Source organism: Eublepharis macularius, chromosome 6, assembly GCF_028583425.1.
Source record: "Eublepharis macularius isolate TG4126 chromosome 6, MPM_Emac_v1.0, whole genome shotgun sequence".
NCBI classification, from domain to species: Eukaryota; Metazoa; Chordata; class Lepidosauria; order Squamata; family Eublepharidae; genus Eublepharis; species Eublepharis macularius.
Window position 1 is genome coordinate 109695523 of NC_072795.1, and position 14962 is coordinate 109710484.

A 14962-nucleotide genomic window follows, 5' to 3' on the forward strand; every position below is an offset into this window, starting at 1 on the left:
GCGACGACTGAAGCTGGCTGCCCGGGAGGTTCCTGTGCAACCCTGTGAAACGAGAGGCAAAGGAGGCAGCACTTTAATTCCTCGGAGGGATGGCGGGGGCCAGGTTACCCGACAGGCAGGACTGCCGACAGCGAAGCCCTCGCTCCCGCTGAGTATGGGATGAACTGCGGCCAAGTAGTGAAGAAGGGGGGCTCTTCTCATGCTGAGAACGGCTCGCACTATTATGATCCTGAATTGAAACAAAAACTGGAACTGCAACAAACTAGGCCCAGGCAGAAATCGGTTCAGGAGTTAATTTGAGGCAGGACACAAGCAGCCACGACTCGGATCCAACACGAACTAAAGCACGTAGCGGTGGAGAACAGCACGGAAGAACTGGTTCAACCGACCTAAGAGGGATCCCGATCTTTCCGTTATATGTATAAAACCACAGCACGGGCCTCACTTCGGGGAAGGGCCATGCTCATGCTGCAACTGTGCACTCACTGTCCATGGCGCATTCCCATCACCCTTGTTTCTAGGAATTAGTTTGCACACATGATATGGGATAGAGGGGGTTTTGTTTGGTCCCATTTTATCTGTGAAGCCCACCCACTCTACTATAGAGATTGCTTTGGTGAAGGGAGGGCATAAGACCTTCCTGAACCAAAACAGGTAAGAAAGTGCATGGAAGTAGCGAACAGAAGAACTTTGGAGAACCTACTACCTACCATCTTTTCTCAAGGCGTAAAACAGTGGCTTATCAAAATGGAAAAAACATTAGTTACACCTCTTTGTACTACAAAGTAAGGCGTGTTTATCTGCAACCATGAGATCATTTATCAAGATTTCCAGTAGTAAAGAAATAATTTAATAAACTTAGACTGTTGAACTTCAGCAAGGAAAAGTTAGCTATTTGAGCTGGCACCTTTGTACAAATTTTGCTATAATAGAAAGCAATCACAGACTGCTAGTATCTAAAGAACTTAGAATTTGACATCTTCCCATTTTAACTTTTAGGAATGTTGCTATTTGTTCTAGAACATGGAGTCCAAAGATAATTAAGTAGACTTAATCACAGCCAGGATTCATTCATGTCCTCCATGCTAAGCCGCAAATATGAAGGTTGTTTCTGAAGAGAGCGCTGTACCCTATCTAATAGTGAGAGGGAAGTTTCACATACACAAAACGCTGGCTCCAGGCTAGTTTGCACCACAACATCAATGATGGGAAATGTTTGTTGCGTCTAAATCATGCCCTAGTGCTAGGCTTCTTTTGAATGCAGAGCTGTCAGCCACCACCCCTAGTTCAAATACTCCTTACTTCATTGTGCAAACTGAGTTCACTCCCATTTGGAACTTCTCACACCTTTTCCAGACCTGAAGAATAAAGCTCAAACATGTACTACAAGCAATGCACATTGCCACATGAAAAATTACCCAATATCTTCTCTCTCTATACTTGCGATATACACTGACGCCAGGAAACATGCATGAATCATGCTTTCAGAGGAATGTTCTCTCTCACCTTATACAATTCTTTTCCCAAGAAACTTTGGTTTATTATGTATTACAAACGCAAATGCAATACATTTCTTGCAAAATACATTTAACTGGTCCCACCCCAAATAAACTACTAATAAATACTCAGAATACTACTTGCCAGTCAGGGAACAATGCTAGAAATATTTTATCACTGATATACTGTAAGAAATTATTTTGTGCCACATACTGAAGTAATTTTCTTTTATCCACTACCAAAAATGTGAAAAAATACTAGTTCGTAACAATTTCATTGTTTTTTGGAAAGGAACTTGGGAGAGTTTAAGGTCTGCCTCATGAGCAAATACAGATTTTTAAATTTACTAAAGACATGTAGACACCTCATGCCTGGATCATACTTTTACAAGAATGTACCCTCTTACAAGAATGCAAAATAAATTTTAATTTTCTTCCTGTTCCCAAACCATTTGTCAGATCTGACAGTGTGAAACTCAGCTACCATCAATAACCAGCCCATTATTATGGGAAGGAACAGGAACCATACAATTCAATGCATGTTTATTCATAGCCCCAAACAGAACAAAGCTTGCTGTTAAAGTTGCACGAGACTTAACAGGTTAAAAATTTTGGCAAACAGCCACTTCTTTCATTACCTATTTTCTTGGAGAATTATTAGTTCCACTATATTTTAGCAATTGTAACATTTTTATCCATTCAGGAAGTGGTATACAGCCTGATAAGTACATCACAGTCCTGTCCACAAGATACGCTTGTACAGAGCAAGAAGAGATGTTTGTATTTTGTATACAAGCTTAAAGACCATAAATAAAGCCTGAAAAGTATCCTACAATGTGAAGTTAAGGGAAGAAAAGCAGAAGAGTTTGTTTTGCTTCTCTGTGTTCTTACAGACCCATAGAAAGACTTGTTATAGGAAAGGGTGCAGGCACACTACACTAACATTAGATTAGGAATGTTATCAGGCACTAGCAGGGTAAGATAATTTATCATGTCCAAACTATGCAAGCAACTAGTTACACAACTGTGGTCCAATGAAGCTTTCTTTTTTGCACAAATCCTTGACTTGTGAAATTGTGCCTTCTTGCAGCAGAGAAAATCCACTTGTTTATCCCATTAGTATTTAATATGTGAACCTGCATTAGACAAGATTAAGAAAAAATTGCCTATCAATTAAGATTGCCACACTATGTAATATCTTTACGGCAAACAGTAACTTACCATTTCAAATAAGGTAAGGCAATCCTCATTATTATAGAACACAATTTATAGTGGGTGTATCTATCACTCTTTCTTCAATGATCTCTCTCTGCAGAAGTCTGAAAATATGATTTCAACACTGCTAGAAGGTGCCATAGCTCACCTGCTTGGCATGCAGAAGGGCCCCAGGTTCAATCTTCGGTATCTCCGTTTAAAAGGACTAGGTAATGTGAAAGACTGAGACCCTGGAGAGCTGCTGACAGTCTAAGTAGACAATACTGAACTTGATGGACCAGTGGGCTGATTCAGGATAAGGCAGTTTAATGTGCCCAAACTCTCATTTTTTAAAGCAAAATTAAATAATATGAGCATGTTACAGTTTTCTAATGTCTGCGCAGTAGTTAAGGAGTAGTTAAATTGCGAAAGGCAATTCACAACTTGGCTTTCCTTGCTAAATTCCATGACATTCACTGTTCCTAATATACAATGTTTGAACTGGATGGGGGAACCATGTCATTCTGTAACTTTAGACCTATTGTTTCGGGTGCTAAACAGCAGAAATGTTTTTAATAATGCCACCATGTATTTGAAAATAATTTAATGCATCAATACACAGCTCAGAGTACATTCTAAGGGTCATCTTTTTACAATTAGTGAGAATGAACACTTCACAAGACAAATAAAATCTGGAAATCACAAGTACTCATTCTCAACATTCTGTAGTGTTTAAGCAAGGCAAACACCAAGGAATTATGTATGCCGCAACCTGTGCACCACATCTAAAAAAATCTTCAGTGAAATGACTCGAGATCTCCATTTACTTCAATCATAGGTGCACATAAAGTACCGCAACGAGGTCACTTTTCATGTTGTCATGGGCGTTTATGCATCTTTTCTCTTGATGATGAGCGGTCCCACATTGTCTCCTGTTTCATCGTTGTGCTTTGTGTGCGACCCATCACACAACGGGAACTACAGGGAGAACAGATTAGACAATTGTAACTGTACGTGTTCTTTGGCAAGGCAAATAAACTCTAGAGCTGGCCTAGAGGGGCTAAAAAGGCAGAGGGAAATTATTCTTACAACCTGGATTACTGTGGGGGGGGGGGGCGGAGATAGACATGACCATTTCCTTCTCAGGCAGTGTTAGCACCTACTCATCATTGAATATTTTATGTTGAATCATAGATTGCCTTGTCCACATAGAATAATACAGTTGTGAACAACTGCTACAACATCACAATACTACAGTTATCATATAATGACAAGTAATACTTTCTCCACCTCCAAAAAGAGCAGTGGTAAGTGTGAGGTGGGGTACCAACTTTTTTCTTGCTCCAGTACTGTCCTTCACAGTGCTGTGTGGACGGGCAGGGAAAAGACAAGACAACATGAGGAGAAATCTTACTCAGGCTATCACTTAAGCCAAAAGCCCCTTAAAGAAGCACTCTGGTGCAAACATGCTAGCTTCAACTCTGCGCTATACCGTAACAGTAGCACTTCTTTACCCCATCATTTTAACAGCCCAACATGGATAGGTAGTTTCCATTTCAGATGTATTCATTTACTTCATTTATAGTCTACCTTTCTCACCGAGACTCAGGGTGGATTACAAAGTTTAAAAAACCATTCAGACAGCAAGAACCTCCAGCAAACAATGCTGCAGAACTAGGATAGGGAAATAGTGCAAGCAAGAACAAAAATGACAAACTGTCTAGGCATGACACGCCATAATGCATTAAGTGGGTTACAAAGACAAAACATAATGTAGTAAAAGGAAGGGCATACATACAATAAACATTTCAACATATACGATCCTCCCTTATAAAGCAACCTCCTGGGCAGTTCTCCAACATCCCCAGCTCCACACACTGGGCTAGTTGAGACATAATTCCAGACTGACTTGGTACTGCATGATGCTTGTGCATTCGCTCGGTCCTCCTGCCTTGCACAGTTGGCATCCAGTGACTTTTAATGCAATCAGCAACTTCCCATGACATCTAAACAGCAAATACTGGTCTGTGCTTCTCCTCTAAACCCAGATCGGAAAACTAAAGTTTGACAGTACTTCACAAGCCAGGCTTGGAGGAGAAGCATAAACCTTATTTTGCTGGTTCACAAGTAATGACAAACAATACCCTTTGCACTAAATTACTGAGTTTTGACTTAACTGCATGGGAGGAGGGAGAGTGCATGAATGCACGGGGCTTTTTCATATAGTGCCAACACAAGTGCATTTGAACTAACTCCTTATACATTACCTACAATGTTAGCTAGATAACTGGCAGGTGCAATTGAGCACTGAGCACTACACTCCATTGAAATAATTTTCCCCTGCTGAGCTTTCTCATTCTAATTCTGAATTTACACATGCTTAAAATAGAGGGAATAGGCGACTCAGGATGCCTTGGACATTGGGGGGCACTGCGTGTCTCTCTCTGTGTATGCATAACTCTCTTGACAGTAAGGTGCTTCCCTTTGTCTAAGGCAGGAATGCCTCCTGACCTCCTCTATCTCTGTGTCTTTTTCTTGCCTCATGGCGTTCCAAAGGGAAGGATGCATTTCTCAGAACTTCTGCCATGAAGGCCTCATCCACAGACCCACTTGCAGCCTAGCCTCACTGCCGCACTATCTGGCCATGGTATTTATAGGGAAAGTGACTCTTTAGACTCTTTCGTTCTACTCTAATATATGTCTGTGAATGGAATTTACCTTAATAAACTGTAAGTTCTATCTTTCTACAATTTGATTGCCTAATGATTAATTACTGCACATTGGGGAAAACACTACTGACTAAGTAACAATCCTACCAAACGAAATACAACTATTTCTAATAAAAATAACAATTTCATCAAAGCTTGTGTGAGAGTGTACCGATCTCTCCCTGAACACCACAGAAGCTAAGATTTTCAATCTACATTAAGGGCTACCTGGCAAAGTAATCAACCTTTTATGGACATCCTGGCAATTAGGGCCTAGGCATTTTGCCCATCACGCACTGTGACTTTTGGCATTTATCTGATAACATTAAAGAACGTGCCAAAAAAAAGAGAGAACTGTCTCTGGATGAGGACCAAGATATCACTTTAAGCACCACTGATTTGGGTGGAGGAGAGAGAGGGCACACCAGCAGCCACTGAGAACTGGGACTCAGCCTTTCGTTTCTCCCGCATAGTCAACCATATTATAGTTTTAAGCAGCCACAGAAAACCTTAAGATATTTTTAGCATTCTATTCATGTTTAGTTCAAAGTAAGTCCCACCAATTCAGCTGTACTTGCTCTCAGCTACGCATGGGCTTGCATAAGTAGCATTTTTCCCTTTTCAAGGCTGCAGCCTTAAATGAACTAGCATTTCTTCAAACAGCATCTGCTTTTATCTTGCAATGCTAAAGATGTTTTATACCTCTTTTAAGTCACGGGAAAATGCAATTCCCTAAAAAGGAGTTCTGCTTCTTAGACAGTAACCAGAGTGAAATACCATGTAGATTAAGTGATTAAGATAGATTCACATTATTGTATCTTTTGGGCCAGAGACTTGATTGCAAGAAATGAAAAAAAGGAAAAGTAGCAAATGGTGGACGTAAGATCAACTCTTTCTTTCACAAAGCTGGGTCCAAAAGGTACCCTTTCCTTGAGAGAAGGCATTTTGGGGGGGCAAATTTTCCACTTTAACTACAGTTCACACTGTTCCCAAGAGTTTTCCTACCTCAGGAAAAACTCTTCAAGTGATGTAGGGGAATACAGAAAGAGTGGTGTGAGAAGAGTCCATTCCACAGACTCCCTATGTTTTCTGGATCCAGCCCCTAGTCTCAAGTGGAGAAAGCGAGATTTTTCTAGTACAGAACACAACTTCCGTAGTTCTTTCCAGAATGAAAAATTTCATTCACCTGGCTCTTATCCAGCTATTTTTTCCCAATCCTTCATTGCTTACAACAGATATTTGGATTCTGGAGTGTTCAATAAACACATCTACGGCCTAATATCATTTTCTTCTCTTACCTTCTTAGACCTCCAGCAGCGGCAGTACACAGCTTTATCTCCCAGGTCTTCCATATCAAATGCATGAACTACCTTAGGATTATCTTTCTGGATATGAAGGTTTACCATCGAATTACGGCAGTTGTCCTTGCAGATAAATTTTTTGTAAGCAAGATACCCAACAGCTGCAGCTCCTGCAGCAAATGAGACTGCTACAATCCATTCCACTGAAACAAGAAGACAGAGTAATTATCAAAACTGTTCACCAAGTACCTCTGTATGAACATAAGGGAGCTGATGCATAACACTTAATATGGAGAAGCTAAGCGATGTTGCTCTTCAGCTTCACAACTCAGCTCCACAAATGCTTGTCAGGAGCTCACCACAATATTTTACTCCTGAGCTATGTGTCTGGTATTGCAGCTTTTCACAGCAATCATGAGAATATTTACCCACAACTAAGGCCCACTGAATTCAACTGAACCTGCTCTCTAAAAAGGATTTTCAGGATTCCAATCTTAGTCTTTGTTCTGATATCAACCACCACTAAGGATACTGGTGAGTGTAGGAAGAGGATTTGTTAGAGTATACTACTTCAGGAGCAGGATGAACTTTCTTCATTTTGTCTAGAGAGAAGAAATGCATTTTGGAATACTGGAAATAAGTGTTTTAAAACCTTATGGTAACAATTGACATAAAAAAGAGTTTGGAAACTAACAGTTTCCGAACAGGCCAAGCCTCATTTGCAACAAGCACCAATGCATTCTTAAGAAGAGCCTTTCTGGATCAGACCAATGGTCCATCTAGTCCAGCCAACCAGTTACTCTGGCCAACAACAGGGCACAGAGGCTGAAGCCTTCCCCTGGTATTCAGAGGTTCACTGCCTCTGAATGGGGTGGTTTACTTTAGTTGCCATGGCTAGCAGACACTGATAGACGTATCCTCTATGACTCTGTCTAATCCTCTTTTAAAGCTGTCTATGCCTATGGCCATCACTACATCCTCTGGAAGTAAATTTCACATCTTAATCACTTGTTATGTAAAGTAGTATTTCCTCCAGACTGTCCTGAATCCACTGCCCATCACCATCACTGGACGCCCTTGAGTTCTAGTATTTGGGAGAGGGCAAGTCTTTGCCTACCTATGCATAATTTTATAAACCTCTATCATATCCCCCCGCCCCTTAGTCATCTTTTTTCTAAACTGAAAAGTTTCAGACTCTTCAGCCTTTCCTCATAGGAAAGGTGCTCCAACCCCCTAATTATCTTGGTTTTCTTCTTCTGTACTTTTTCCAGCTCTGCAACATCCTTTTTGAGACACGGTAACCAGAATTCCACACAGTATTCCAAATGAGGCCACATCATAGATCTATACAAGGGCATTATAATATTGGCCATTTTATTTTCAATCCCTTTCCCAGCATAGAGTTGGCCATTTTCACCGCTGCAACACACTCATCTGATACTTTTATCGAGTTAGTCATTTCATTGTTATCCACATGCTCATTTACTTTCTCAAAAAACTCCAAAAGACTGGAGAGGCAAGACTTCCCTTTGCAGAAGCCATGCTGATTTTCCTTTAGCAGACTCTGTTCCTCTATGTACCTAACAATTCTATCTTTCATTAGTTTCTACTGATTTGCCTGGAACAGACTTTTAGCTAACTGGCTTGTAATTCCTTGATTCCCCTCTGGATCTCTTTTTAAAAGTTAGTGTAATATTTGCTACAGTTTTCTGGTACATTGGCTGATTTTAGTGATGTTACATATATGGGTTAGTAGATCAACAATCTCACATCTAAGCTCCCCAAGAACCCTTGGGTGTATGCCATCAGGACCTGAAGACACAGGTTTTCAACTTTCCTGATAGGTCTACAACATCTCCATCATCTCAATTTTACTCAGTTCTTCGGATTCTCATCCTGAAAATAATGGCTGTGGTATGGACACATGCCCCACAGTGAACACAGATGAAAAGATTTCATTTAGCTTATCTGCCATCTCCATGACTTTCATTAGCAATCCTTGCATTTCTTGGTCATCCAAAGACCCAACTGCTTCTCTGGCTGGTCCCCTGCTCTGGACATATTTAAAGAAATGTTTTATTGTTTGTCTTGATACTTTTAGCAATCCTTGCCTCAAATTTCTTTTTGCATGCCTAATTATTAAATTGTGCTTGTTTCACCAGACCCTGCAGTCCCTTCTGTTCTCTTCATTGGGGCATGACTTCCACTTTTTAAAAGAAGCCTTTTTGCTTTTTATGGCTTCCTTGACTTGGGTTGTTAAACGTGCAGGCATTTTTTTAGATTTGGCCTTATCTTCCCTAGCCTGAGGGATGCATTCTATCTAGGCTTCAATTAGTATGGTTTTAAACAGCTTCCAAGCATCTTCTAAGGATCTAAGTCTCCTAGATTTCCCTTTCAGCTTCCTTTCACCCGTTCCCCTCATTTTTGTGAGGTTCCCGCTTTGGAAATCAAACGTTACTTCTTGGAAATTAAGGATAACTTTCCATTGGCATGAATGCTGAACTGAATAGCATTGCAGTCACAGCTCCCAACTGGTCCAGCAATATCTACGTATCAGAACCAAGTCCCCTTCGGTCATCTGTGACCAACTGTTCCAGTACACAGTCATTTATAATGCCTAAGAATCTCATTTCTACAGCATGACTTGACCACGTTTACTCAGAGGGCAGTTGAAGTCACCCAGTACTACAACACTATCTGCTTTAGTCACCTTCTCCACCTCAAGATTAACTCAAAGGGTTTGATCAGTACACCCTACTTTTAAGCAAGTCTTAGAGTCCTGTATTTCCACCTATACTGCCTCTGTATTAAAGGAATGTTAAGGAACTCCCTGATGTTTTTTAGCATATTTGATTCTACATCCTCTTTGACATACGCCCAATACGTCCATCCCTATAGAGCTCATACCCATGGATAACTGTATCCTATTCATTTTCCTCATTCTGCCATCTATATCTAAATCATCATTTAGCTCCAAGCACTCTAGCCCCATCTTGGCTCAAAGGCTTCCAGCATTGGCATATAGATACTTGTAACGCATTTCCTTCCCTAACAACCCTCACTTTCCTTGATCCCTTTGCCCCTGCAAATGGCCCTCCTTTGCCATCCTATTTGCACTCCCACGTTCTATTGTGCTCCTACCAATGTCACCCTGAGCGTTCATACTATCATCCCTTTGGACTGACTTGTCACAAACTGGAGGTTCCCCAGCTCCTGGTGGCTTTCCCCCAGCTGCTCTTGAGCACTGAATTTCAAGAAACAGAAGCTGGGTATAAAAAAAATTATGTGGACCTACAAAATGAGAGAGAAAATTAAAAAAGATATATTACATGACATGTAAAAGGTCAAACCCATTACTAAGAAGAAGAAAAACATTCATGTATCCCAAATTTTGATGCAACGCAGGCTACCCCACTAAAGCAAAAACAGTTAGACATGACCTCAAGCAACTGACTATGCTAAAACAGATTATTTACTGGACACAATTCTAAAGTAAGTTTAAATCCCATTGAACTTGGTAAATTCCATGAAATTACCTGAGAGACATCGTGGTGGTTAGTATATCAGATTAGGATCAGGGAGCCCAGGTTTTAAACCCTACTCTGCCACAGAAGCTTGCTGGGTGACCTTGGGCCAGTCACACACACTCAACTAACCTGCCTTACAGGGCTGTTGTAAGGATAAAATGTATGAGAGGACAGCAACGTAAGCTTCTTTGGGTCCCCATTTGTGAGAAAGGCAGGGAAGAAATGAAGTAAATGAACACTACTTGTTAACTGGTTAAGATTGTAATTATATGACTGCACAGTTAGGAGCGTTTTTAGTACTTTTTACTTTTCCCACAAAAAAAATAAGAGTTCTACCATAACCAAATGTAGTTAGCACCCCACACTGAGAACCCAGTCAATAAAGCTCTGTGACAGGTACGGATTCCAGAAAGATGGGGAAAAACTACTTCTCTGACAGACATGGAAAGAATTTCCTGAACGCAGGATGTCTGAGCTCCCATTACTTACATACCCTAAACAGAGACTGGGTCATAACACTTGTATTAGTAGCATCTTAAATAATCAAAGCAGTGAGGTAGCTTTTGGATACCAGAGAATTCTTCCTCAGGAGTCAAAAAAGGAGGAGAGAAAATAACATACACATAGGACATAGTAGGAGCCATGTCTACAATGTGTTATTGTCAAAGTGATTCAGGACTAGCATGGTTAGTTTGTGCTCAGTGCGGAAGCCTCACAGGACAAACAGCCAAAATACTCTTCAACAAGTTCTACCACCACAAGAGCATCTACACAACAAACTCACACACAAGATATGGACCTCCAACAGCAGGGAGAAGGCTCACTACATAAACAGGACCAGGGAAATACTAATAAAATAAGTTTATTTCACTTGTATGCTGCTTTTAAGTCCTTTACCACACTGACAGTTCATATTTTTAACTTATTTCCCTTCTCTCCCCCTATTTTCCAAAATGGCAAAAAAACCCACAGCTTAGGTTGAGCACTTGGCAGTGCCATTTCCATCACCAGCTACATCTGAAATTAGTTTGTATGAAAACATTTTATATTTCTAAATTTAATCAGCATACCAAACAGTACAATTTATTTGCCAATAAGCAGTAAAGAATATATCCTAAATGCATGCAATTAGTTGCTTCCCAAGATTTCTGCTCATTTTTCCCAAAGGAAACCCCTCTAGAAACTTCTGGCAGTTTTCCCTCTCTAGCTTCCCTGCCTGTATATCCAATCAGATATTGAATTCAGCTATCTGTTCTTCAGCATAGAGGGCTAGGAATCCTTTACAGCAAGATGCACTTTGCTTGCTGAGCCTGTAAGCCAGGGTTTGCCAACAGGGTACCCATAGACACTTCCCCAGGCACCCATCATGTGCTTCAGAGGCAGGGCCATTGTGAAGGCAGAACCATTAACTGATTACTTTCATATAAAGAGGATTATCACTTGGATCCCACCATTCTCTGGAGAAGGTTCCAGGATCCTATAAACAGGACCTGTGGATCAGCTATGAGGCCATGGAAGATAGGAAACACTAGGGCATCTCTCCCTGCCCCATCTTCTGTGTGCATGTTATCTCCCCTTGGGCCCCCTGTGTGTACCTGCATTTATATTTCCCCCCCCCTTTCTTCTTGTGTGCTTGGGTCTGCCTCCAGTGCTAGTCATTTTGCAGTAGTACCTACTGCCCTACCTCATGTGCTAAAGATACCCACAGCTTGTGGACCCCTGCTGTAAACTATGCAACCCTCCCCAGAGTAAGGAATCCACACCTGGTGTCCATCAGGCTAACTACAGAGAAGCAGACAGACACCAGGTCACTAAATATATACACTGCAAACCGGACAGTTGATAGAGCACGATGAAAAGTAAAGTGCTGGCAAGAAGGAGCTGAAGACATTAGATACAACTGTCTGCAGGGAACCATACTCAAGCATGCATCTTCCAGTTACGTACATCACACTGTCTACTTACTTAACACAGGGTTCGAAAGGAGATCAACACAGTTATACTAAATGTTAATTTACAACTGAGAAGTGGGTGCCAGCAGAATACACTCAGAGGAATCAGATACAGATTCACCTTATCCAAGTTCATTGTCCTAGGCAATCCTTGTCAAGATCATCATGGCCTAAGACATCTCTTCCCACACTTTTGGCCCATGTGTGTATAGCAGCCTGATTGAGGGTTCTGGAGATCTCAAGTTTGCACACTCTGGGGCCATTTTGGTTGCTTCTACCAGAAGGAATAGCAGGGCTTTTGCTTTGGACCAAGGTGGCTGGCTGGCTGCCATCTCCTTCATTACCCACTGATGACTTCCCTGCAAGGGCTTGTCTGCTCCAGGTTGGGAAATCCCTGAAGATTTTGAGGGTGCAGCCTGGAGAGGACGGGACTAGAGAAGCAGGTTATAATGCCATACGGCCCACCCTCCAAAGACACCAAATCCTCCAGGGGGATTATCTGTGGCCTGGAGATCACTTGTAATTCCGGGAGCTCTCCGGCCACTCCTTGGAGTTGGCAACCTTTACCGCACACCTATATTTCAAGAAAAGGGCACCTATAGTGAAGAGCCAGCTTCTTAAAGCAATGCCGTAGCTGCACTAAGAAGTACCCAGAATTGTCTTTTCATCAACTTTCTTTGCTCTCCACGAAGCAGCAGCAAAGCAAGGAAGGGGGAGAGAGAACGCGAGCGCCACGCGCATGCCACCGCGGGAATTTCTGGCCGGAAGGCGCCTCTGAAGGGAACAGGTGCGACTACGAAGGGCGCGACGACTCCACGCCCTGGGAGAAGCCGGCCCGCCTCGGGGCATGGCTGGCGCGCCAAACACCCGCCGCGCTGCATCGCGAGGACGGGCTTGGAAAGTGGAGAGAAATGGGTGAGAGGCCGGGGAGTTGCAGCAGGTAGCGATACAGGCGAGGAAGAACAACTCCTGAAGGTCATTGCAAAGCCCGGGCAAGCTCGACAGCGTCGTCTACCGTGGTCACGGACGAAGCCCTTCCCTGGAATGAGGCTTTCCAAAGCTGCACCTCCAAGCCAAGGGCGACACATCAAGAACCCTCGGGGGGGGGGGACGATACAGAAGGCGGAAAACTCCGCCGAGCCTCCAATTTGGGAGAGTTCGGAAGGGGAAACAGCAGAGCGCAGGCCCCGCGCAAAGGCAACAAGCCGCCCGCTCACACAGTCGGAAAACCAGAGGCGGGGAGCGAAGACGAACCCTCCCCCCGCACGCCCGGCAAGAACGAGGCAGGCTCCCCCGCTCGCTCTTACCCCTCACGGAGGAATTCGACCCGCCGCCCATTCTCCTAGCACTGCTTATGCCGCGCGGCCTCCGACTACTGCCCGCATAGAGGGCACGCGCCGGGAAAGGGGGCGTGGCGGTAAATGAGCAGCCGCGCCTGCGTACCAGGGCGTTTAATATGGCGGGGGGGGCACCTCCTCTTAAAGGGGCTCGGCCCCTTAGTCAAGGCAAGGGCATGGTGTGGCCTTTCGGCGGAGCTGGAAGCGAATTCTGATGATTTTATGATTTATCTCCGCGCCATGAAAAGCTTCACCTGTCCCTTTCCATACGTGAAGCTTCGGTTAAAATGAAGGCTCATTTTCCACCAGGTTCAGGGGCAACTCTGCAAATGTGATCAGAAGTGGGCTCTAAAGGAGTCTTGTGGCCCCTTAAATACTAATAAACGTTCGTTTAGTTTAATCTTTTCAAAGCGCCGCAAAGTTTTAGTTTGGTTTTTCTATCTTCAGGGGGCTCCCTGTGGATGTAACTCTTTTTAGAAGAGTTGGAACATAGCTAACCATTCTGGAATTGTTTATGATGGATGGTAGGAAACTCCGATGGTGCTCTTTGTCCACCTCTGCAATTCTGTGAAAAGAAAGTTCGATTTTTCATCCGAAGCTGAAGTTGGTTCCCAGTTCCCAGTTCCTTATTCGCAGTTCCTTATTCGTTATTTGCAAAGCCAAAGAAAAATATTGTGGGAAAACTGAAAAGCTCTGAACCTCAAAATGAAGTTTGCAGGGGCACATATTATACACCTCCATATTCAGCAGACTCAGCCCTCTGAGTGGATCTATACTGGGTCATCCTACAAAACCCAGATCTTGAGTAAACAGCTTCAAAATAGGATGCCCCCAGAACATTTCAATAAGAAGAAAGGAACGGCAGCTGCAGCAGAAAAATACTTTGGATCACCCCAAATCACACAGATCTGAACTCCAGAGATTGTCCCCTACAAGATGTGCTGGTGCTGATCCAGTCTCTGGTTCTGGACTTCAGGCCTCCTATGTGGCCTGTCTAGAAAAAAATTGTATTAGGCATTGCTGTGAATAAGGAAGTGGGGAACTATAAGCCCTCTGAAACCCAAAACAATCTTTGGACCACCCCAAATCACACACCCCTGAACTCCAGAGACTGTCCCCTACAAGAGGACATGTGCTGGTGCTGATCCAGTCTCTGGTTCTCGACCTAAGGCCTCGAATATGACCTGTCTCCAAGCACTCTGTATTAGACATGGCTTTGAATAAAGAAGTGGTGAAAATATAAGCCCCCTGCAACCCAAAACAATCTTTGGATCACCCCAAATCACACACCCCTGAACTCCAGAGACTGTCCCCTACAAGAGGACATGTGCTGGTGCTGATCCAGTCTCTCGTTCTGGACCTAAGGCCTCCTAAGTGGCCTGCCTGGAAAAACTTGTATTAGACATGGCTTTGAATAAGGAAGTGGGGAACTATACGCCCTCTGAAA

At 42.9% G+C, this 14962-nt stretch overlaps 1 protein-coding gene across 1 annotated transcript; it reads right to left on the reverse strand.

The window, feature by feature from the left end:
- Nucleotides 1–3279: 3279 nt before the first annotated feature.
- On the reverse strand, nucleotides 3280–13584 carry CISD1 (CDGSH iron sulfur domain 1). The gene is made up of 3 exons (XM_054982147.1): nucleotides 13486–13584; nucleotides 6697–6902; nucleotides 3280–3668 (listed from the first exon to the last, which is right to left on the reverse strand). The coding sequence occupies exons 1-3, from the start codon at nucleotides 13514–13516 to the stop codon at nucleotides 3579–3581; spliced, it is 327 nt and encodes a 108-aa protein (XP_054838122.1). The 5' UTR covers nucleotides 13517–13584; the 3' UTR covers nucleotides 3280–3578.
- Between the last annotated feature and the right edge of the window lie 1378 nt (nucleotides 13585–14962).